The sequence below is a fragment of the Pseudophryne corroboree genome, assembly GCF_028390025.1.
Source record: "Pseudophryne corroboree isolate aPseCor3 chromosome 11 unlocalized genomic scaffold, aPseCor3.hap2 SUPER_11_unloc_8, whole genome shotgun sequence".
Classification (NCBI taxonomy): Eukaryota; Metazoa; Chordata; class Amphibia; order Anura; family Myobatrachidae; genus Pseudophryne; species Pseudophryne corroboree.
This window is the reverse complement of record NW_026967484.1, coordinates 24,293-49,960: the sequence shown is the minus strand read 5'-3', so window position 1 is coordinate 49,960 and position 25,668 is coordinate 24,293. Positions and strand designations below refer to the sequence as shown.

At 49.4% G+C, this 25,668-nt stretch overlaps 1 protein-coding gene across 1 annotated transcript; it reads right to left on the bottom strand.

The window, feature by feature from the left end:
- Positions 1-719: 719 nt before the first annotated feature.
- On the bottom strand, positions 720-24,811 carry LOC134982207 (probable C-mannosyltransferase DPY19L3; the record flags this gene model as incomplete). Its single annotated transcript, XM_063948708.1, has 7 exons — positions 720-2,492; positions 3,163-3,321; positions 6,431-6,563; positions 10,541-10,623; positions 20,798-20,854; positions 24,499-24,610; positions 24,689-24,811. Coding segments are annotated over 7 exons (838 nt in total), but the record flags the coding sequence as incomplete, so codon positions are not given.
- Between the last annotated feature and the right edge of the window lie 857 nt (positions 24,812-25,668).

The following is a 25,668-nucleotide window of genomic DNA, read 5'->3' as shown; positions in this document are numbered from 1 at the left end:
ATGTGTAAAAAGGGGACGCTGTCTGCCGCAATGTGTAAAAAGGGGGTCTCTGTCTGCCGTAATGTGTAAAAAGGGGACGCTGTCTGCTGTTATGTGTAAAAAGGGCACGCTGTCTGCCATTATGTGTAAAAAGTGTACGCTGTCTGCCGCTATGTGTAATAAGGGCACGCTGTCTGCCGTTATGTGTAAAGAGGGGACGCTGTCTGCCGTTATGTGTAAAAAGGGGGGACGCTGTCTGCCATAATGTGTAAAAAGGGGAATCTGTCCGCCGTAAGGTGTAAAAGGGTCTCTACCTGGTGTAGTGGTGCTACTGTGCGGTGTTTGAATAATGGAGACTACTGTGCACCGTTTTATGAATTGGTATTATTTTGTGGCCACACCCCTTCCCCACGAAGCCACGCCCCTATGTATTTTTGCGCGCGCCTACGGCGCGCACTGCCCCTGTTTTGCATGCAGGAGTGGGGCTCCGATGCCGTTTCTTACACACAGTGCTAAAATGTCTAGTTACGGCACTGTTGCTAGGTATCCATTTCTCTGGCCCTAAGCAGGTCCCCCTCACCAGATCCTCTCCAGGGGTGGACTTGGATGGGATGGGGGGGGGCTCAAAGCATTTTGTCGCACCTGGGCCCACCGCTCGCTAGTTCCGCCACTTACCCTAACCCTCCCTTCTCAGCACCTAATCCTAACCTTCCCTGCTAGCAAGATCCCGTAAAAATACATAAATTCAGTAACTTTTAATTATTGCAAACACTGAACAAGATCTTTATTTTATGGCACTATGGAGCTGGTGCTGTACAGATATCATCGTTAGGCACAGTGAACCTTGCTCAGGGGAGCTTACACTCTAATGCATTATTGCCAGTAGAATGCAATAGAAGGACCGGAGACGGTGATCCATCTTGGCAAGTGTAAGTATCAATTTATGTAATTACCGACTCCAGCACAGTGATGATTAGTACAAAGAAAAAAATAAAGATCACTGCCAAAATTCTGTGTAATAATCCAGAAACAGCAACTCCAGGGTGATCAGTGAGAAGATCCGTCCTTACCATACATTGTAAACATGACTGGAATGAAGAGTGGGATTTTATATTAATTATCTGGTAATCTGCGTGTATTCATTCTGAGAGCCATCGTACTGCTGCCATACACAGCTACTGCAAGGCACTCTCATTGCGCGCACAGTGACCCTACAGAGCTTCCAGTCACTGGGAGCCACGGGCATCACTCAGCCATTTGGCGTCTCACTAGTCCCTGGGTGGCTGACAGGCTGCATATTGGCTCAGTCCATGTCTTACTCCACTGTGTGTACATTACTGACAATCATACATGGCTTTCTACATCCACTGACATAATTACACAATGCTAGGACAAGACACAGACAGTCAAATAAAACCCCCCAAATAAATACAAAGTCTAAAAGAACGTTATAAACGCGGTGATGTCACTGCACGCAAGATGGAAATCTATTAAAAATACATAGCAGAAATGATACAGAACTAATAATACTGCTCGATGGTGTAATACTGATTCAGCCCCTCTGAAATAGAAAGAGGAAATCTGCAATGAGTGGATTCAGAACCTCCAAACTGGCTAGTCCTATTGGATAGGATGCAGCACCTGTCTAATGAGACCCCGCCCACCCGCAGCAACACCTGGACAGATTACCATTAAATAAAGAAAGCAGACATACTCATGTAACAATAGAGGAAAGCTGGCCACTCCCACATCAGACACCACCTAATATACAGAACAATGGGGGCTGCTGTCCCGCACACCCACCCTTCAGGAGATGCTTGCTGGCACGCTTGGCGCTTTTTATACAGTGTATATGACTTAGAACTGGCAGCAGTGGTGGCTGGATGCAGCCTTCTTATTGGCTGCAAATAACGCGCCCTCTACATCCTGCTGGTATCAAAGTACAGGTGACACCAATTATATGCTATTTGTACAATAGCTGTTCTCTGTCATGTCCCAATCAATACCATGGCTCAGGGACACAGAAGTATTTGGCGTGTAATGTTACGGATGAGTTGGGTTACTGTAATCTTACAGATGCGGTGGTAGAAGAGAAATCGGCGAGACAAGAATCACGAGGAACATTGTGGAGATGGAGCGGAATCACCAAGTTCATGAGCACGTAGATTCACAAGCCACCTCATCTTCAGTTCAAACACTATACTAGAAAAGCACAACAACACGGACTATGCCTGGCCAAAGAGAAAAGAAGACACGTCTTCCAGCAAAGGATGGACCTTCTCTCCGGAGGATACGCAGTGGCTCAGTGACGCAGTATTACAATCCTGTCTCCCCGCTCACAGTTACTTTACAGACACGTTCCGCGACAATCTGTAAACAGCGAATGTTTTGTTCTGGAATACCCTGGTGAAGTACTTTGTGTAGGCAGGCAGGTCTTTCTTTATCTCGTGACAAAAACGGGGGGAGGGTGAAGGCTTCAGATCGGGGTCATTGTCTCCAGAACCATCCATGATCTGTAGACGAAAAAATGAAGAAAGAAAACAGGCCTGCAATAATGACGGGATAATGTGCTAATGCACAAAACACAAAAACAACTGGGTAAAGGGCGCAAAAGTGGAACTTCAACGTCCCATTAATGAAATCTAGAAAGTTATTAAATATCGGGGTAATGAGAGCAATACAAAGGGCCGCTGTAAGGCTACTCTATATAGACACAGGTGCATCCACTGCTGAGCTTATTACCACCTTGTGTGATTACAGAGGGGAAGCACCTCACAACAGGGATCAAAGATCCCTATGGAAAAAACAACAACACTCCTTACTCTGTTACTACAGTATGAAACACCTGTAAGGCTTTTCTTCACACAGATCAATGATCCCACTTCTGGCACCAACAGCACTGGGGCAGATGTATTAAGCCTGGAGAAGTGATAAAGCAGTGATAAGTGGAAGTTGATAACGCACCAACCAATCAGTATAGCTTTGAAAAATGACAGTTAGGAGCTGATTGGTTGCTGCGTTATCACCTTTCATTATCACTGCTTTATCACTTTTCCAGGCTTAATACATCTGCCCCTGAGATTCATGAGTGTACAGAGCAACATCTCACCAGCCAGTAACACTAGAGCAGAGGCTGATTCACAATGGTATACGTGGCAGTAATGTCTATGACTTTGGTCTTACATGGCCGTTATTCGTATCCAGTAGATCGCGCAGGCGACACCCTCGCTTGTGTCTCTGTTCATAACATATACTGTCCTCCAGGATGACGTAATCAGTTCCAAATGACCTCAGTATTTTGTACACATCTTCTGGAGATCTCCTCGCATACACTTGGTACACCTGGTAAACACACACAATCATCACCTCTTATCAAAGAGCCTCCAACTTTTACTGAAACATTTGGTAAACGGACTGATGATCAGCCAGCAAAAAGGATCCCACAGCTGGGCTGGTTGAAGGCTGGATTGCCTGGATCTACTAAGCACCTAGAACCATCTACATGGTACAGTGGTATTTATACCGGATGACACCAGCTGTGCAGTTACAGACGTTTGCTGCCTGGGTGCTGACGATTACTTCCATATTGCTTTGCTCTGATGCCTATCGTTTATAAACGTATGCACTTTGTGTTATGCTTTGTTGCAGATGGGTGCTGTGTGTTTATTGATTGAAGTCAGTGACCAGCGATGGAGGAGAGGGGATGTCACTGAAATATTCAGCATGCATATGCGTGGCTTCTGAATGTAAGCATAGCTGTTGTCACGTACATGTGAGATACAGGGGCAGATTCAAATAGCCACAAGCGCAATGTCACCACCGTGGGGTATTAGGATAGGAAAACCTTGCTGAATTTTGCTTGCATCCCATAGAGACATCAGCAAATAGAAGCAAGCAGTAACCGAAGTAATGTGCAGACAAAACCTCTCCGTTCATTGGATCTGCCCCATAGCATTCACAATTTACATCAACATATAAAATAATTCTATTTCTACTGTATTATCGCTTTACATCTACATAAGGTCTGTTCCTGTTACTAGTCACAAACAGCTTTACATCGGGATATGAAGCAGTGAGCTGCACTTCTCTAATTTCCCATATACGAGGGTGGCTCAATAAGTAAGGTAATAAGACCTCTCAGGTGTGTAATGTTCTCTATTTCATGATGAATTCCCCGCCAGGCCACAGCAGGTACAGTAGACCACCGTTTCCCCTCACGGCCATTACACTGCGCCTTATATCAGTCATACTGTTCCAGCCTCAGGTGTAAGACAGCGGAGCTGGTGGAGACATGGTCACACACTGAGGTGCGTGGTGTGGTCAGATTTCTGTGTAAAAAGAGCACATCAGCAGCTTGTCCAGGTGTACGGTGAGAACGTCACGTCATGGAAACAGGTTTGGGTTTGGTGCCTTTGGTAACGACAGGAAAGACGTTCAAGATGAGCAGCGGTCCAGCCAGCCAAGCACGTCCACCACAGATGTCAGCGTGTACTGCATTGAAGGTCTGGTTCAGGACAGACGCATTGGAGTCAGTGATATTCCTGATGAACTGAACATCTCAGTGGGTAAAGAAAACAGTATTAGGAAACCGCTTATTGGTGTGTGTATTAATTCCTGTGCTTATTACACAAATACCTTCTTTGTAATGGTCTGCAGCCCCACAATACAAGGAGCGGACCTCACATTTCTGAAGTCTCACCAAATATGGAAAGGAGCGCTGTCCAGAACATAAGGGAAATTGCATATAAATGTATTAATACTTACACATAAAATCTTGCAACAAATATAATTGTTATTCTTTCCAGCAAGATTTCATGTGTAAGTATTAATACATTTATATGCAATTTCCCTTACGTTCTAGACAGCGCTCCCTTCCGGATTTCTAGAGATCTCAGTGGGTACTCAACATCGTTCATGAGCAACTGGGGTGCAGGAAAAAGTGTTCTCGCTGGGCACCGGAGTAACAGACAGGATAGGATTGTCTCTCGAGCACGGTACCATGAGAAGGGAGTGGCGTTCCTGCAGCGAGTGCATGATGGGACACCGGAGAGGAAGCATCCATGACCTGGACACACGCATCGTCCCCACCTTCACAGACATTCAGAACATCTCCATCAGCAAGGAAGGTCATGGCGACTGTGTTTTGGGACCAAAAGGGCGTGCTTCTGGATGATTTCCTCACCAGGGAAGATCCTGTGAATGCGGACTACTGCTGTGATACATTAAGAGGGTTGTGGAGGGCAATTCATCAAAAATGCCCTGTGCTGCTGTGATCAGGAGTCACATTGCTGGACTGTAGCGCCAGGCCACACTCAGCCACCGGCACACACGAGCTGTTACGGCGCTACCATTGGGAGGTAGTGGACCGTCCTCGCTACAGCCCTGACCCGGCAGAGAGTGATTTCCATCTTCTTGGACCACTGAAGAAGCCCCTGGGTGGAAGGCGATTTGCAGCCTACAGTGAAGCTCCCCAAGCCGTCACGTCCTGGCTTCAGGCGCCTGACACTGATTTCTTCTATGCCGGGATAGAGGTCTTGGTGAAAATGCTGAGAAATAAACTATTGATTATGAATATATACTAGTTGTATACATTTACTCATGAGAGGACTCGTCACCTTATTTACTGACCTCCTGAGTAGTTCTAACCATTCCATTTAGAACATTAGAGAATCATTTATTAAACAATGTTGTTTATTTTCAGTTATTCCCGGTAATCAAACTTAGGTCACGTAGATGATGGTTAGATGGCAATGATGGGGCAGAACCCAACTGCTGGCTACATGCTGCCACCCCGTGGTGAAATTAGGGTATTTAATACCCAGTGCCCTCCTGCCCCACTCACAAAGTCTCTTTACGGAGGCCGTGTTCCTGACCTTCTTGCACTATCATAAGGGCCCTACACACTGGGCAATGTTATCGATTTTATCGACCAACGATATTATCGATGGTCGTTTTTTTTCCGCCAACGCTTTTTTGCCTACACACTAGACTATATTAATGGGCAATTTTGACAATATGAGAGTACATACATCTATATCGTCCAAACTGACTTGCATGCATAAACGAGGATAAATCAGCGCTGAACGATTGCGAGGCCGCACATCGTTCATCGTTAATGCATACACACTGTCTGATATCGTTCATATCGATTATCACCAAGTGTGTAGGGCCCATTACTCTAACATCTGACCCTGATATCTGTATCCTGTACTCTTCTACCCAGCCTGTCTGATCTCTCCACCTCTCCAGCTTCCCAGGCAACGGCCCCACAACCCTTGCAGCTGCAGAGTAGCAGGGACTGTGTGTGCTAAGACCTGCCAACAACGGAGAACCGGGGGATCTCCCAAAGGGAATGAGGCTCCTGTAGTTAGGCTGTTAGCTGCAACATACATTATTTAATGACCACAGTATTAGTAACTAACACGCCACAATCATTCCAGTCATACGGTACCTGCTTCGTCCTGTCCCTTAGAGTGACGTCCTCGTAGTGTGGGTGGTTGGTCAGAATTCTCCCCGTGCAAAGTTTTACCCCAGCCAGAAGTTGCATGCTACCAGCAATTACTGCATTATTTGGGGTGTTTGACCTTTAGGAAGAAAAATACATGGTCTTGACTAGTTGGAAATCCCCAGTAGTATACGGTAACACTTTGTAACTACTATGCAAAATATTATATCATTGAAGCATGCCAATAATATTTCATTGGAAAATGGATAAAAGAATTGTTTTGTTTCCTCCACCTTTATAAATGGAGAGTATAATAAGCTTTCAGCATTCATGTCCCTTTACGTCATTGTGGTGCACAGAGAGCACGGGGGAGACAGCGACACCTGGAGGCTAGAAATTGTATTTTACGTATCTGCTGATTAGCCGACAACACGCGGTAAACTGTGACGCATATGACCACAGGTCAGAAAATACAATATATTTACATGAAATAAATTGTAGAGATTAAAAGAATTCACATAGATACAGAATGTCGACATGACCATTATGCCGACACAGCATTGAAGTGCTAAATTTAGGGTGAGGCTACAATAGTGAAAACTGTGGATAGGGACTGGAGATTGCTGATCGTTACAATTTCTAAAGATGGATAAACTACACAAGTGATAATTCCGTCACTCGGTCATAGACAAGCAATCGCTTAGCGCCAATCACCCATTTCGCAGCTGTGCGCAATGAGCGTTTCCTCTTATCGCACAATGCTGCAATTTAATATCGAGGCGTGAACTGCAAGTTATGAATTACGTCTATCCACTATAATGGAATTAACATTTAAATTGCTCATTCGCGCTCATTTATTTCCAGACGACCCAGGGCATGAAATGCGACGTTGATCAGAGTAAACGATCTTGAAGAGAGTTTAATTACGCAACACAGCATTTTCTAAACTATTAATCTCAAGATGTTTAAATCACAGAGACAGAGATTTGCCCGTGTAATGGAGACCGTAATGTTTTGTGGCGCTACTTCCAGGAGGACGGGTGGCATCATTTGTGGATAGAATTATCAGGACGCTGAGCAAGCACCGTATTAAAGCCCACTGGACACGTCTGACAAGATCGCACAATATTTACAGCTATATTAATAAAAGCATTATCACAACCAAGCACAAAATAATCCCCGAGCTGTAAAAGCATTCTGAGATTACTGGCCTTGCTGCATTGTTACAAAAGACCTGCGTATTCTGAATATTATCTATATATTTCTTCATACCCCCATTACAGGCATCTATAGGGAAAACTAAAGAGAGACGGGTCTAGCCAAGCTTTAGTAATATCCATGAGCTCATTTCTCAAGATTATAGATCATCCATTACTTGGGTATTATGAACGCAGTTCTATTCCAGCACTGACAGCCTAGAAGACAAATATCTCCAACTTCTCTCTGTTCTGCAGAATCGCGCAGAAAAAGCTGAGCCAATATTGTGCCACCTCAGCGTTCTGCTCCCTCCGAGAAGCAGGTGACGCAGTCTACACATTACGCTTTGTGTGAGTTATATCTATACCAACTGCTCTCAAGAGACAAAATGCATAATCTATTAGCCAGCTTTAAATAAGATGATGGTGTGAAATATCCTGTCACTACAACCGTTTATCATAAAAAAATATCAATAGATATTTCGGAAATCGCCAAGATTTTCTATTTCAAGGACTCTGCGCCCTCTGGCGTGAAGCCTAGAGATTAGCATAAAGCAGATGTGATGCCATTATTTAATCAGGGAAAGAGACGGCAAACTGTGGACTAAATACCAGTATATTTCACCTCGTCAGAGGCAGGTTATAATGCACGGCTATAACGCTGGAGGCTCAACCAGGACCGGATTAGCACAGAGGCAATGTAATATCTGCTTACAGGGCCCCTAATCGCTGGTGAATTACAATTGAGTAGATGGGGCAAATACCGCATTAAGGGCAGATGGGTCAAATTCCTGGGAGCAAGAGGTGGGAGAGATGTGTGCTGAGCATGCGGGGGGGAGATGGGGGGACCGCTCATTTCACCCAGCGGGTGAAATGAGCGACCTGCTAGATTGGCCAGCATGGCAGGCCAATCTAGCACCAGCGATAGCGATGCGCAGGGCTACGCATCGCTATCGCTGTGGGGGGTACACACGGAGCGATCATGCTTAAAATCTAAGCAATCTAGTCAGATTGCTTAGATTATCGCTCTGTGAGTACCCCCTTTAGTTTGCCAGGGACTAATATACTGTGTGGATGGGTTGGGGTAGTTCCAGCACAAAACTCCCCCAGCAGACTAGTAGAGGAAGCGCCAGAGGTGTGCACTGTACTACACAACTCACGCTGCCGCTCCATGTGACTAGTCTGCGCAGAGCACTGGTGACATCATCAGGGAAGACTACAGCCCCCTTTCCTTAGACACTGAAGTCACTAGGAACCTATGAGGGTGGAAAAGATATGGGAGGGTGAAAGAGGGAGATGGCAATGGGGGAGGGGTCAAGTATTCACATAGATACATAATTACAGGATGCAGCTACCATAATTAGTAAAGAAGACAAAGGTTAGAGGGCCCTGCTCATACAATCATTCGTTATCTATCCTGCCTGTAAAACAGAGAAAATGGGGAGAGTCAATATTTCCATCAATACTTGGGATGATGAGATTTGCAAAGCCACGCCCCTGCTTTACAATGCCTGTAAACTGGGCATTGTACAGAGGTGGGCGGTGCCATGATGAGGCATTCACGCCCATCAGCACTGCCCACCTAAGCAGATGTCTTGCACCTGTTGTGCCAACTTGGCTGCCCCCTCCTGGAGAGGGCAGCCAGAAAGTAGGTTACTATGCTGCAGCTAGTAAAGTCACACTTTTGCAGCCCTCAGAGTCCTGTAGTGATTTGCACACAGACCACGTTATACCAAAAAGAAATGGACAGTCCGTAAGGTTGGCAGGAACTAAGATGAGGCTTTTGTTTGAGACTACAAGGAGTCAGTGATACAACAGAAACAAGGCCGACAGTTTAATTTTATAATAGACGGTACTGCAAACGTCTCAGGCCTGGACAAATTCCTCCAGCAGATGAACTGCTCAGGCCTGGACAAATTCCTCCAACAGATGAACTGCTCAGGTCTGGACACATTCCTCCAACAGATGAACTGCTCAGATCTGGACAAATTCCTCCAACAGATGAACTGCTCAGATCTGGACAAATTCCTCCAACAGATGAACTGCTCAGGCCTGGACAAATTCCTCCAACAGATGAACTGCTCAGGTCTGGACAAACTCCTCCAACAGATGAACTGCTCAGATCTGGACAAATTCCTCCAGCAGATGAACTGCTCAGGCCTGGACAAATTCCTCCAACAGATGAACTGCTCAGATCTGGACAAATTCCTCCAACAGATGAACTGCTCAGATCTGGACAAATTCCTTCAGCAGATGAACTGCTCAGGCCTGGACAAATTCCTCCAACAGATGAACTGCTCAGGTCTGGACAAATTCCTCCAACAGGATGAACTGCTCAGGTCTGGACAAACTCCTCCAACAGATGAACTGCTCAGATCTGGACAAATTCCTCCAACAGATGAACTGCTCAGGTCTGGACAAATTCCTCCAGCAGATGAACTGCTCAGGCCTGGACAAATTCCTCCAACAGATGAACTGCTCAGGTCTGGACAAATTCCTCCAACCGGATGAACTGCTCAGGTCTGGACAAATTCCTCCAGCAGATGAACTGCTCAGGTCTGGACAAATTCCTCCAACAGGATGAACTGCTCAGGTCTGGACAAATTCCTCCAGCAGATGAACTGCTCAGGTCTGGACAAATTCCTCCAACAGGATGAACTGCTCAGGTCTGGACAAATTCCTCCAACAGGATGAACTGCTTAGGCCTGGACAAATTCCTAAAACTGATGGGACCCAAGTCACAGGACCAGCCCAGGCTTATCATCCTTCATGCCGGCACATTGGTCACCATGCTGACTTTACTATTGACACACTGCGGCGGATGCTAGGATTTAGGAGAATCAAGGCGTTACCATAGTGACAGGTATTCATCCATCTCTAAACTATAACACTTCCACTGGACAGACTTTCTCGTACTTACTTAATCCAGTTCATTAACCGCACAGTGTCCGGATCATAGAATTCCTGCAGCTCAGACAGCTCCTGAGTTATCCTTGGCCAGAACTGAAACACAGAGTATATTGGACTCTGGTATATGTACAGTAAAAGCTGAGTAAACATGATATGTTGGATGATGCTGCAATCTAGGACGTATAGTGTGTACCCTCAAATCCACACAATGCATCGTTACGATATATCGCATTGTCGCACAGCGGATTGTGTAATGTGTACGTCGATGCGATAAGGAGATTTATGGTAAGAATTTACCTTTGTTAAATCTCTTTCTGCGAGGTACACTGGGTTCCACAGGGATAACATTGGGGGGTGTAGAGTAGGATCTTGATCCGATGCACCAACAGGCTAAAAGCTTTTACTGTTCCCAAGATGCTCAGCGCAGCCTCCTCTATAACCCCGCCTCCGTGCACAGGAGCTCAGTTTTTAGTTAACCAGCCCAATGCAGTAGCAGGAAAAGAGACGATAACAGTTAGTAGCCACATACACCACATTCTCACGGCAGGAGAAGGTACCAGCGGCTAATGCCATACAAACCCAAAGAAGCTAAGTGCGTCAGGGTGGGCGCCTTGTGGAGCCCAGTGTACCTCGCAAAAAGAGATTTAAAAAAGGTAAGTTCTTACCGTAAATCTCCTTTTCTGCAGCGGGGTACACTGGGTTCCACAGGGATAACATCGGGGATGTCCTAAAGCAGTTCCTCATGGGAGGGGACAAACTGTAGCGGTCACAAGAACCTGGCATCAAAAGGAGGCCTCCTGGGAGACGGAAGTATTGAAGGCATAGAACCTTATGAACGTGTTCACTGAGGACCACGTGGCCGCCTTGCACAATTGTTCAGGGGTCGCACCACGCCGGGCCGCCCAAGAAGGTCCAACCGACCGAGTAGAATGGGCTTTGATGGTAGCAGGAGCTGGAAGTCCAGCCTGTACATAAGCTTGAGCAATCACCAATCTAATCCATCTGGCCAGGGTCTGCTTATTCGCAGGCCAGCCACGTTTGTGAAAACCAAAAAGTACGAAAAGAGAATCAGACTTCATAACGGAGGCTGTCCTCTTCACATAGATACGGAGAGCCCGTACCACATCCAAAAGACCGCTCTTTGGAAGACAGTTCAGGAGAGATAAAGGCTGGAACCACAATCTCTTGGTTAAGGTGGAAAGAAGACACCACCTTAGGTAGATAACCAGGGCGTGTCCGAAGAACCGCCCGGTCACTGTGAAAAATCAGAAAAGGTGACCGACAGGATAAGGCACCCAAGTCTGAAACTAGTCTAGCAGAAGCAATAGCCAACAGAAATAAGACCTTGAGAGTAAGCTACTTAAGGTCCACAGATTCAAGAGGTTCAAACGGAGACTCTTGCAAGGCCTCCAGAACCACCAACAAATCCAAAGGAGCCACGGGTGGGACTCAGGCAGGGTCACAATTTTTCTCTGAAACCATACCGACAAGGCAGAAATATGAACCTTGACGGAGGCCAGACGAAGGCCTAAGTCCAGACCCTGTTGCAGAAAAGCCAAAAGTTAGGTCGTACTAAACTTGTAAGCGTCATGATTGTTAAATGCGCACCAACCAAAGTAGGAATTCCAGACCCTATGATAAATCCGAGCCGAAGCCAGCTTACGGGCCTTCAACATAGTTTGAATGACCACCTCAGAAAATCTTTTGGCCCTCAGAACTGAAGCTTCAAGAGCCTCGCCGTCAAAGCCAGCCGGGCCAAATCCTGGTATACACAAGGGCCCTGAACAAGGAGGTCTGGACGTTGCGGCAGCAGAAGAGGACGCTCTAACGAGAGACCCTGTAGGTCTGAGAACCAATGCCGTCTGGGCCACGCTGGAGCGATAAGAAGTAGGATTCCTCCTTCTTGCTTGAACTTCCTTATTACTCTGGGCAGGGGTGACACCGAAGGGAACACGTACGGCATCCGAAAGTTCCACGGAATTGCCAGTGCGTCCACGAACGCCACTTGAGGATCCCTTGTCCTTGCTCCAAAGACCGGAACCTTGTGATTGTGTCGAGACGCCATCAGGTCTACGTCTGGTAAGCTCCACTTGTCCACTAGTAGTTAAAATACTTCTGGATGGAGGCTCCACTCTCCGGCATGAACGTCCTGACGACTGAGGAAGTCCGTTTCCCAGTTGACCCCCGGAATGAACACTGCCGATATGGCTGGAAGATGGCATTCTGCCCAACAAAGGATTTTTGATACTTCCAGAATTGCCATGTGGCTTCGAGTGCCGCCTTAAACAGACTCCCCATCAGAAGCGTTTGGATCAGTCTGAGGGGTCAGTAGATACGCCATCCTCATCGGACGAAGTATCTGAAACATGATTGGATTGTGAGGAAGTAATGGCCCGCTTAGAGGACCCCTTGGTCTTACGCAGGCGAGGGTTATGTTTCTGTTTAGTCAATGAGTGATTCAATTGCTGTATCTGCGTGGACAGGAGATCTGCTCGTGGTGGATTAACCGCAGGGACGATATGTGGCTGTAAAGACACGTGAGATCCCATAGGAGGCATAAGTCTAGATACCAGCGTAGTCAGTAAATTAAGAGAAAGTAGCCCAAGGCGGGTCGTGATGTGTCCCCGTTGCTACAGACTGACTGGGGGTAAGGAAACCCCAGAACCTGAACCCTCCGCTGCTATGTATTCCTCTAATGCATCTGTGGCATCACCACCACGTATTGCGGGATCGGCCACAGAACCATCGCCCCTTGTAGCTGACATAATATGAAAGTGTAAACCACGGGCGACACAGTACAACAATATCAGTGGATATAATACCTAACCAAGAACCCTCTGTGCAGTGTGACAGCACAAACAGAGGATTCAGGAGGTACACAGTGATTGAAAATCACAGAGAAAAATACAAAATAAGTATATCCTGTGAAATACCTATATCAGATAATAACCCTGACGAACTTAGCTCCCCCAGGGTACAGAATATAGGGATAGCAGTATGAGTGAGATACACGGAATAGGAACCACACAGCAGCTATATGCACACACAGAGTCACATGTACAATGCAGAAATTATGATAAATAAAACTGCACTGGACTAGCAATACTAAGTAATACTAAGTAAAGCTATATAGACTTATAGATATAACACTGCACAGTAAAGACTGGATGTATATCACAGGGTACTTGTACTATATAACCCTGACTAAATGCACTCTTTCTTAACTAACACTGTCTAAACGACATGTAGAATACTTAGTGTCCTGTAAATGCACAGCGCTGATGAGACAAGCGGCTTTACAGAGGAGACAGAGCCCCGCAGTCCCAAGATCAGCGCAGCTGTGTGTAATGGCGCCCAAACGCTGACAGGGAGTGAGGGAGACGGAGATGCAGCTCCAGTGCAGGAACATTTACTCTAAATGGCGCCCTGGGGTTGGGGGAAGGGCTAGAGGTCAGAGCCTTATCCCCTTGCTGGACTTCACCACCGGGTACTGTGGACTTTAGAAAAACGGATTATAGTACAATCAGACCTGTGCCCCTGCCCTGGTAGTCTAGTGGGGTCCATGTACCAACACAGTGTCCACGCCATCACGCGCGGGCCATCTCCTAATGGCCGCGATTTGCAGCGGGTCTTGCCTGGGGGACTCTCTTACCTCCTCCCTTGATGCGGCCACGCGATCCCGGAGAGCTGCGGCGAGTGTGTGTGCCTGATGAAAAAGACCGGAGCCCTCCGCTGTAAGTACCCAGCAACCAGGGCGCGGGAGTATACAGCGCCGCCGGGGGAGGTGATGGAGCTGCAGCAGGAGATGTCAGAATGATATCTAGCATTGTGAGTGCCTCTGCTGCAGCCCTTGAAGTCTTCTATCTTCTTTAAAAAGCTCTTCTTAGGGCTGCTGGAGCAGCCCTGCCTGTTAGCTGCCTGCAGAGCACCAACTTACAAACTGAGCTCCTGTGCACGGAGGCGGGGTTACAGAGGAGGCAGCGCTGTGCATCCCGGGAACAGTCAAAGCTTTGAGCCTGTTGGTGCCTCAGATCAAGATCCTACTCTACACCCCGATGTTAATCCTTGTGGAGCCCAGTGGAGCCTGCAGCAGAAATTATGATTTTACTTACCGGTAAATCTATTTCTCGTAGTCCGTAGAGGATGCTGGGGACTCCGTAAGGACCATGGGATAGACGGGCTCCGCAGAAGACATGGGCACTTTAAGAAAGAATTTAGTTCCTGGTGTGCACTGGCTCCTCCCTCTATGCCCCTCCTCCAGACCTCAGTTAGAGAAACTGTGCCCAGAGGAGATGGACAGTACGAGGAAAGGATTTTGTTAATCCAAGGACAAGATTCATACCAGCCACACCAATCACACCGTATAACTTGTGATAACTACCCAGTCAACAGTATGAAAACAACATATTATCAGTTCAAGACCGATGCAACCATAACATAACCCTTATTGAAGCAATAACTATATACAAGTCTTGCAGAAGAAGTCCGCACTTGGGACGGGCGCCCAGCATCCTCTACGGACTACGAGAAATAGATTTACCGGTAAGTAAAATCTTATTTTCTCTAACGTCCTAGAGGATGCTGGGGACTCCGTAAGGACCATGGGGATTATACCAAAGCTCCCAAACGGGCGGGAGAGTGCGGATGACTCTGCAGCCCCGATTGAACAAACATGAGGTCCTCCTCAGCCAGGGTATCAAACTTGTAGAATTTTGCAAAAGTGTTTGAACCCGACCAAGTAGCAGCTCGACACAGCTGTAGTGCCGAGTCCGCCTGGGCAGCCGCCCAAGAAGAGCCCACCTCCCTAGTGGAATGGGCCTTGAACGATTTTGGTAACGGCAAACCAGCCGTAGAATGCGCTTGCTGAATCGTGTTACAAATCCAGCGAGCAATAGTTTGCTTTGAAGCAGGGGCACCAATCTTGTTGGATGCATACAGGACAAACAGCGCTTCAGTTTTCCTGACTCTAGCCGTTCTGGCTACGTAAATTTTCAAAGCCCTGACCACATCAAGTAACTCGGAATCCTCCAAGTCACGTGTAGCCACAGGCACCACAATAGGTTGGTTCATATGAAAAGATGAAACCACTTTTGGCAGAAATTGCGAACGGGTCCGCAATTCTGCTCTATCCAAATGGAAAACCAAATAGGGGCTTTTATGTGACAAAGCCGCTAATTCAGACACTCGCCTAGCCGAAGCCAAGGCTAATAACATGACCACCTTCCACGTGAGATATTTCAACTCCACCGTTGAAGTGGTTCAAACCAGTGTAACTTTAGGAAACTTAACACCACGTTAAGATCCCAAGGTGCAACCGGAGGCACAAACGGAGGCTGAATATGCAGCACTCCCTTTACAAAAGTCTGAACTTCTGGGAGAGAAGCCAACTCTTTTTGAAAGAAAATGGATAGGGCCGAAATCTGGACCTTAATGGAACCTAATTTAAGGCCCAAATTCACTCCAGTTTGTAGGAAGTGAAGAAAACGGCCCAGATGGAATTCTTCCGTAGGAGCATTCTTGGTCTCACACCAAGAAACATATTTTCGCCATATACGGTGATAATGTTTTGCTGTTACGTCCTTCCTAGCCTTTATCAGCGTAGGGATAACCTCAACCGGAATGCCTTTTTCTGCTAGGATCCGGCGTTCAACCGCCATGCCGTCAAACGCAGCCGCGGTAAGTCTTGGAACAGACAGGGTCCCTGTTGCAACAGGTCCTGTCTTAGAGGAAGAGGCCACGGATCTTCTGTGAGCAGTTCCTGCAGATCTGGATACCAGGTCCGTCTTGGCCAATCTGGAACAATGAGGATTGTTCTCACTCCTTTTCTTCTTATTATCCTCAACACCTTTGGTATGAGAGGAAGAGGAGGAAATACCTAGACTGACCGGAACACCCACGGTGTCACTAGGGCATCTACCGCTACTGCCTGAGGGTCTCTTGACCTGGCGCAATACCTCTGTAACTTTTTGTTGAGGCGGGACGCCATCATGTCTATCTGTGGCAGTTCCCACCGACTCACAATCTGTGTGAAAACTTCTGGATGAAGTCCCCACTCTCCCGGGTGTAGGTCGTGTCTGCTGAGGAAGTCTGCTTCCCAGTTGTCCACTTCCGGAATGAACACTGCTGACAGTGCGCTTGAATTCTGGTGGCTTCCGCCATTGCCACTCTGCTCCTTGTGCCGCCTTGGCGGTTTACATGAGCCACTGCGGTGATGTTGTCTGACTGGATCAGAACTGGTTGGTCGCGAAGTAAGGTCTCCGCTTGACGTAGGGCGTTGTATATGGCCCTTAGCTCCAGGATGTTGATGTGAAGACAAGTCTCTTGACTTGACCAAAGACCCTGGAAATTTCTTCCCTGTGTGACTGCTCCCCAACCTCAGAGGCTTGCGTCCGTGGTCCCCAGGATCCAGTCCTGAATGCCGAATCTGCGTCCCTCGAGAAGGTGAGCACTCTGCAGCCACCACAGTAGTGACACCCTGGCCCTGGGGGACAGGGTGATCAACCGATGCATCTGAAGATGTGACCCGGACCACTTGTCCAGTAGGTCCCATTGGAAAGTCCTCGCATGGAACCTGCAGAAGGGAATGGCCTCGTATGACGCCACCATCTTTCCCAGGACTCGAGTGCAATGATGCACTGACACCTGTTTTGGTTTCAATAGGTTCTTGACCAGAGTCATGAGTTCCTGGGCCATCTCTATCGGGAGATAAACCCTCTTCTGGTCCGTGTCCAGAATCATGCCCAAGAAGGGTAGACGAGTCGTAGGAACCAACTGCGACTTTGGAATATTGAGAATCCAGCCGTGTTGCTGTAACACTTTCAGTGAAAGAGATACGCTGTTCAGCAACTGCTCTCTTGATCTCGCTTTTATGAGGATATCGTTCAAGTACGGGATAATTGTGACACCTTGCTTCCGCAGGAGCACCATCATTTCCGCCATTACCTTGGTGAAAATCCTCGGGGCCGTTGAGAGACCTGAAATTGGTAATGACAATCCTGTACCGCAAATCTTAGGTACGCCTGATGAGGTGGATAAATGGGGACATGAAGGTACGCATCCTTTATGTCCAGTGACACCATAAAATCCCCCCCTTCCAGGCTTGCGATGACCGCTCTTAGCGATTCCATCTTGAACTTGAACCTTTTCAAGTATAGGTTCAGAGATTTTAAATTCAATATGGGTCTGACCGAACCGTCCGGTTTCGGGACTACAAACATGGTCGAATAATAACTCCTTCCCTGTTGAAGGAAAGGAACCTTGACCACCACCTGCTGAAGATACAATTTTTGTATTGCGTTTAACACTATTTCCCTCTCTAGGGGGGAAGACGGTAGGGCTGATTTGAAATACCGGCGAGGAGGCACCTCTTCGAATTCCAGCTTGTAACCCTGAGACACAATTTCTATTGCCCAAGGATCCACCTGGGAGTGAACCCACATGTGGCTGAAATTCCGAAGACGTGCCCCCACCGGGCCCGACTCCGCCAGTGGAGGCCCAGCGTCATGCGGTGGATTTTGCAGAGGCCGGTGAGGACTTCTGTTCCTGGGAACTAGCTGTGTTGTGCAGCTTCTTTCCTCTGCCCCTACCTCTGGCAAGAAAGGACGCACCTCAGACTTTCTTGTTTCTTTGTGAACGAAAGGACTGCATTTGATAATGCGGTGCTCTCTTAGGCTGTGAGGGAACATAAGGCAAAAAATGTGACTTTCCAGCTGTAGCTGTGGAGACCAGGTCCGAGAGACCTTCCCCGAACAATTCCCCACCCCTGTAAGGTAAAACCTCCATATGCCTTTTTGAGTCGGCATCACCTGTCCATTGCCGAGTCCACAGGAACCTTCTGGCAGAAATCGACATAGCGTTTATTCTAGAACCCAGTAGACTAATGTCTCTTTGAGCATCTCTCATATATAGGACAGCGTCTTTTATATGCCCCAGGGTCAATAATACAGTATCCTTATCTAGGGTATCCAATTCCTCAGATAAGGTATCCGTCCATGCCGCTACAGCACTACACACCCAGGCCGACGCAATTGCCGGTCTTAGTAAGGTACCTGAATGTGTATAAATGGACTTCAGGGTAACCTCCTGTTTGCGGTCAGCAGCATCTTTGAGGGTAGCCGTATCCTGGGACGGCAGGGCTACCTTTTTGGATAAGCGTGTTAAAGCTTTGTCCACCCTAGGGGAGGATTCCCATCGTAACATATCCGTTGGCGGGAAAGGATACGCCATAAGAATCCGTTTGGAAATCTGCATTTTCTTATCTGGAGATTCCCAAGCTTTTTCACATAACTCATTCAGTTCGTGTGAGGGGGGAAAAGTTACCTCAGGCTTCTTTCCCTTATACATATACACCCTCGTGTCAGGGACAGGGGTTTCCTCTGTGATGTCTAAAACATCCTTTATTGCTATAATCATATATCGAAGGGATTTAGCCAATTTTGGCTGTAACTTTGCATCATCGTAATCGACACTGGAGTCAGAATCCATGTCGGTATCTGTGTCAACAATTTGGGATAGTGGGCGCTTATGAGACACTGACGGTCCCTGCGACAGAGGGTCAGGCACGGGTTGAGACCCTGACTGTCCCAATGCATCAGCCTTGTCAAATCTTTTATGCAAGGAATTAACATTATCATTTAAAACCTTCCACATATCCATCCAATCAGGTGTCAGCGCCGTCGGCGGAGACACCACATTCATTTGCTCCCGCTCCTCTCCCACATAGCCTTCCTCATCAGACATGTCGACACAAGCGTACCGACACACCACACACACACACACACACACACACACACACACACACACACACACACACACACACACACACACAGGGAATGTCCTTTCTGAAGACAGTTCCCCCACAAGGCCCTTTGGAGAGACAGAGAGAGAGTATGCCAGCACATACCCCAGCGCTATATAACCCAGGAATCACACAGTAACTTAATGTTAACCCAGTAGCTGCTGTATGTATAGTTTTTTGCGCCTAATTATGTGCCCCCCCTCTCTTTTCAACCCTCTTCTACCGTGTATCTGCAGGGGAGAGTCCGGGGAGCTTCCTCTCAGCGGAGCTGTGGAGAAAAAATGGCGCTGGTAAATGTGCTGAGGGAGAAGCCCCGCCCCCTCGACGGTGGGCTTCTGTCCCGCTTATACAGTACTTTTGGCGGGGGCTCATACATATATACAGTGCCCAGCTGTATATATGTGTACTTTTGCCAACATGAGGTCCCAAATGCTGGCCAGGGCGCCCCCCCCTGGGCCCTGCACCCTTACAGTGACCGGAGTATGTGAGGTGTGTGGAGCAATGGCGCACAGCTGCAGTGCTGCGCGTTACCTCTAGTGAAGATCATGAAGTCTTCTGCCGCCTGTGAAGTCTTCTTTTCTTCTCATACTCACCCGGCTTCTGTCTTCCGGCTCTGCGAGGGGGACGGCGGCGCGGCTCTGGGACGGACGGCGAGGGTGAGATCCTGCGTACCAATCCCTCTGGAGCTAATGGTGTCCAGTAGCCTAAGAAGCAGGACCTAGCTTCAGAGAGTAGGGCTGCTTCTCTCCCCTCAGTCCCTCGATGCAGGGAGTCTGTTGCCAGCAGAGCTCCCTGAAAATAAAAAACCTAACAAAATACTTTCTATCAGTAAACTCAGGAGAGCTCACTGAAAAGCACCCAGCTCCTCTGGGCACAGTATCAAACTGAGGTCTGGAGGAGGGGCATAGAGGGAGGAGCCAGAGCACACCAGGAACTAAATTCTTTCTTAAAGTGCCCATGTCTCCTGCAGAGCCCGTCTATCCCATGGTCCTTACGGAGTCCCCAGCATCCACTAGGACGTTAGAGAAATATCGTTATATCACGGGTCGCACCATCGTTAGGGGTGTACCCAGTTTTAAACCGTTTCTAACTACAGCACCTACATCAACATGACGGCAGGTCCACATACATAGGGGGAAGGTAGTTTGGAAGGAAGATCACGGACTTAAAGGGACACTAAAAACAGAACACAAGATACATGCAAAACACTGTATGACAGTCGCACATATATATGTACAGGGCTAAGACGTCTGTTTACTCCCAGTGACTATCAACTGGTCTGGTTTTTGTGCAAGACAAGTATAAGTTCTCGTATGGTTAGATGGTAAGCTCTTTAGGGCAACACAATTGCCTTCTGTGCATGAAATGCTTTGTACTTTATGAGAAGTTACACAGAAGCATGCATGCCATCACAATTCTGCTGAGCAATTTATATACATTTCTATTACTAGAACAGAGAGGAGGGCTTACCTTAAATATCAGGTAAAGAATCACCAGTATAGATACAGTATATCGAAGCACATTGGTCTGCAAAACACATCATTCTATTACACAAGTAATACAGTCACATTGTTGTATGCTGAAATAAAAATGACTGTAAACTGCCATCTAGTGGATAGAGCTGAAAATACACATAGAGTACATGACTTGCGGATCTTAATGCAGATTTATAGGGTTAGGGTTATACAGTGTTCTGCAGCATACATCACTCTCCACACTCCCTGGTGTAAACGGCTGCAATGAGCAGGTACTGAGTGACATGACCCGGAATATTTAGATGAATTCTGAGTAGTACGTTATATAACTAGACTGATGGGAGACATACAGAAAGACGAGGTCAGACTCTGGGTTCCCCTGTACCAAGGATCACTAGTCATGTGACAGGACACCCCTTTCACAGCCTGATCAGCTGATAGTGGTCAGTGATCTCTTCCTGTGTATGGAGCCAGCCTCCAGCTACCACTACAGAAATGGGGGCTTATCGGGGGAACCACAAGTATTTACATTCATATCCCTTATTTACATGGGTTGGGTATGATATGCCGGAGCTCAGAAGACTGACCATGGCATCCCGATGGTGAGAATCCCGACAAGGCTAGATTACCCCAATGCCCCCCTAACCCTCCCTTTCCACAGCCTAAACACCCCCAGCCCTCCCCGAAGCCTAACCCTCCCCCTGGGGGTGCCTAAACCTAACCCTCCCTCCCCCGCAGCCTAACCCTCCCCGGCGGTGCCTAAACCTGACCCTCTTTCCCCCGCAGCCTAACCCTCCCCAGGGGTGCCTAAACCTAATCCTCCCTCCCCCGCAGCCTAACCCTCCGCGGGGGTGTCTAAACCTAACCCTCCCTTCCCCGCAGCCTAACCCTCCCTGGCGGTGCCTAAACCTAACCCTCCCTCATCCGCAGCCTAACCCTCCCCGGGGGTGCCTAAACCTAACCCTCTCCCCCCGCAGCCTAACCCTCCCCAGGGGTGCCTAAACCTAACCCTCTCTCCCCCGTAGCCTAACCCTCCCCGGGGGTGCCTAAACCTAACCCTCCCTCCCCGCAGCTTAACCCTCCCCGGGGGTGCCTAGACCTAACCCTCCCTCCCCCGCAGCCTAACCCTCCCTCCCCCGCAGCCTAAACCTCCCCGGGGGTGCCTAAACCTGACCCTCTTTCCCCCGCAGCCTAACCCTCCCCAGGGGTGCCTAAACCTAATCCTCCCTCCCCCGCAGCCTAACCCTCCGCGGGGGTGCCTAAACCTAACCCTCCCTCCCCCGCAGCCTAACCCTCCCCGGGGGTGCCTAAACCTAACCCTCCCTCCCCCGCAGCCTAACCCTCCCCGGGGGTGCCTAAACCTAACCCTCCCTCCCCCGCAGCCTAACCCTCCCCGGAGGTGCCTAAACCTAACCCTCCCTCCCCCGCAGCCTAACCCTCCCCGGGGGTGCCTAAACCTAACCCTCCCTCCCCCGCAGCCTAACCCTCCCTGGGGGTGCCTAAACCTAACCCTCTCTCCCCCACAGCCTAACCCTCCCCGGGGGTGCCTAAACCTAACCCTCCCTCATCCGCAGCCTAACCCTCCCCGGGGGTGCCTAAACCTAACCCTCTCTCCCCCGTAGCCTAACCCTCCCCGGGGGTGCTTAAACCTAACCCTCTCTCCCCCGTAGCCTAACCCTTCCCGGGGGTGCCTAAACCTAACCCTCTCTCCCCTGAAGCCTAACCCTCCCCGGCGGTGCCTAAACCTAACCCTCCCTCATCCGCAGCCTAACCCTCCCCAGGGGTGCCTAAACCTAACCCTCTCTCCCCCGTAGCCTAACCCTCCCCGGGGGTGCCTAAACCTAACCCTCCCTCCCCGCAGCTTAACCCTCCCCGGGGGTGCCTAGACCTAACCCTCCCTCCCCCGCAGCCTAACCCTCCCTCCCCCGCAGCCTAAACCTCCCCGGGGGTGCCTAAACCTGACCCTCTTTCCCCCGCAGCCTAACCCTCCCCAGGGGTGCCTAAACCTAATCCTCCCTCCCCCGCAGCCTAACCCTCCGCGGGGGTGCCTAAACCTAACCCTCCCTCCCCCGCAGCCTAACCCTCCCCGGGGGTGCCTAAACCTAACCCTCCCTCCCCCGCAGCCTAACCCTCCCCGGGGGTGCCTAAACCTAACCCTCCCTCCCCCGCAGCCTAACCCTCCCCGGGGGTGCCTAAACCTAACCCTCCCTCCCCCGCAGCCTAACCCTCCCCGGGGATGCCTAAACCTAACCCTCCCTCCCCCGCAACCTAACCCTCCCCGGGGGTGCCTAAACCTAACCCTCTCTCCCCCACAGCCTAACCCTCCCCGGGGGTGCCTAAACCTAACCCTCCCTCATCCGCAGCCTAACCCTCCCCGGGGGTGCCTAAACCTAACCCTCTCTCCCCCGTAGCCTAACCCTCCCCGGGGGTGCTTAAACCTAACCCTCTCTCCCCCGTAGCCTAACCCTTCCCGGGGGTGCCTAAACCTAACCCTCTCTCCCCTGAAGCCTAACCCTCCCCGGCGGTGCCTAAACCTAACCCTCCCTCATCCACAGCCTAACTCTCCCCGGGGGTGCCTAAACCTAACCCTCCCTCCCCCGCAGCCTAACCCTCCCCGGCGGTGCCTAAACCTAACCCTCCCTCATCCGCAGCCTAACCCTCCCCGGGGGTGCCTAAACCTAACCCTCTCTCCCCCGTAGCCTAACCCTCCCCGGGGGTGCTTAAACCTAACCCTCTCTCCCCCGTAGCCTAACCCTCCCCGGGGGTGCCTAAACCTAACCCTCCCTCCCCCGTAGCCTAACCCTCCCCGGGGGTGTCTAAACCTAACCCTCTCTCCCCGCAGCCTAACCCTCCCCGGGGGTGCCTAAACCTAACCCTCTCCCCCCGCAGCCTAACCCTCCCCAGGGGTGCCTAAACCTAACCCTCTCTCCCCCCGTAGCCTAACCCTCCCCGGGGGTGCCTAAACCTAACCCTCCCTCCCTGCAGCCTAACCCTCCCCGGGGGTGCCTAAACCTATCCCTCCCTCCCCCGCAGCCTAACCCTCCCCGGGGGTGCCTAAACCTAACCCTCCCTCCCCCGCAGCCTAAACCTCCCCGGGGGTGCCTAAACCTGACCCTCTTTCCCCCGCAGCCTAACCCTCCCCAGGGGTGCCTAAACCTAATCCTCCCTCCCCCGCAGCCTAACCCTCCCCGGGGGTGCCTAAACCTAACCCTCCCTCCCCCGCAGCCTAACCCTCCCCGGGGGTGCCTAAACCTAACCCTCCCTCCCCCGCAGCCTAACCCTCCCCAGGGGTGCCTAAACCTAATCCTCCCTCCCCCGCAGCCTAACCCTCCCCGGGGGTGCCTAAACCTAACCCTCCCTGGAGCCTAACCCTCCACCCGCAGCCTAAACCTAACCTCCCCCCTCCCGCAACTTACCTGTCCGCAGGCCCAGCAAACCCTTGTCTGGGATCACGTCGGTCAGGAATCCAACGCCAGGATTGTGATCCTTGTTGGGATGCCAGCACCGGCAGTCCGAGCAGTTTTGGATTCTGACTGTATCCCATTTATATGAATGTACATTTGCATATCATAGGTTTTGTGCTGCCTTATAGAGGAGTATTTACTGCTGAGGGCCGCCACATACTCCCCCTCCTAGGTAACACTTCACCAATGTAGCTTTATTACTTCGTTCCTATTTTGTTTGTTGCAGCCTTACCCTCTGTGGTGTGTACAGACGGAACAATCGCAGCACAATCTCCCAAACCTCCATACTGACAAGTCCAAAAGAGGCAAAGGCGCACATGTGGGCGGTCCACAGGTATTTCATCCTGCAATGAGAGTGGTCTGTGTCATGCGTGATGCGTAACTAGAGCGCGGTACTTACATACATTTATCTATTGCCTTACCGCATGGTGCTGACGGCCAGGCAGCCAAACACAATGCTGTGCACTACATTGTACGCGACGTCCGCTCTTACAGACCACGCGCTCTTCTCACCCTGAGGTTTCTGTTGTGTGGTTGGCGAGATGCTGAAAAACAACAATAAAGTGATAAAACAGCCGCCAAGGAGCACATGTAACAGCCAGGCTTGTTCTGCTTTTTAAATAATTGGCGCTTTAAAAAATAAGATTTTACTTACCGGTAAATCTATTTCTCGTAGTCCGTAGTGGATGCTGGGGACTCCGTAAGGACCATGGGGAATAGACGGGCTCCGCAGGAGACAGGGCACTTTAAGAAAGAATTAGGACTACTGGTGTGCACTGGCTCCTCCCTCTATGCCCCTCCTCCAGACCTCAGTTAAAGAAACTGTGCCCGGAAGAGCTGACAGTACAAGGAAAGGATTTTGGAATCCAGGGTAAGACTCATACCAGCCACACCAATCACACTGTACAACTTGTGATAACTTACCCAGTTAACAGCATGAACAACAACAGAGCATCAGATAACCCTGATGCAACCATAACATAACCCTTATTTAAGCAATAACTATATACAAGTATTGCAGAAGAAGTCCGCACTTGGGACGGGCGCCCAGCATCCACTACGGACTACGAGAAATAGATTTACCGGTAAGTAAAATCTTATTTTCTCTAACGTCCTAGAGGATGCTGGGGACTCCGTAAGGACCATGGGGATTATACCAAAGCTCCCAAACGGGCGGGAGAGTGCGGATGACTCTGCAGCACCGAATGAGCAAACACAAGGTCCTCCTCAGCCAGGGTATCAAACTTGTAGAACTTTGCAAAGGTGTTTGAACCTGACCAAGTAGCAGCTCGGCAAAGCTATAATGCCGAGACCCCTCGGGCAGCTGCCCAAGAAGAGCCCACCTTCCTTGTGGAGTGGGCTTTTACTGATTTTGGAAGCGGCAAACCAGCCGCAGAATGAG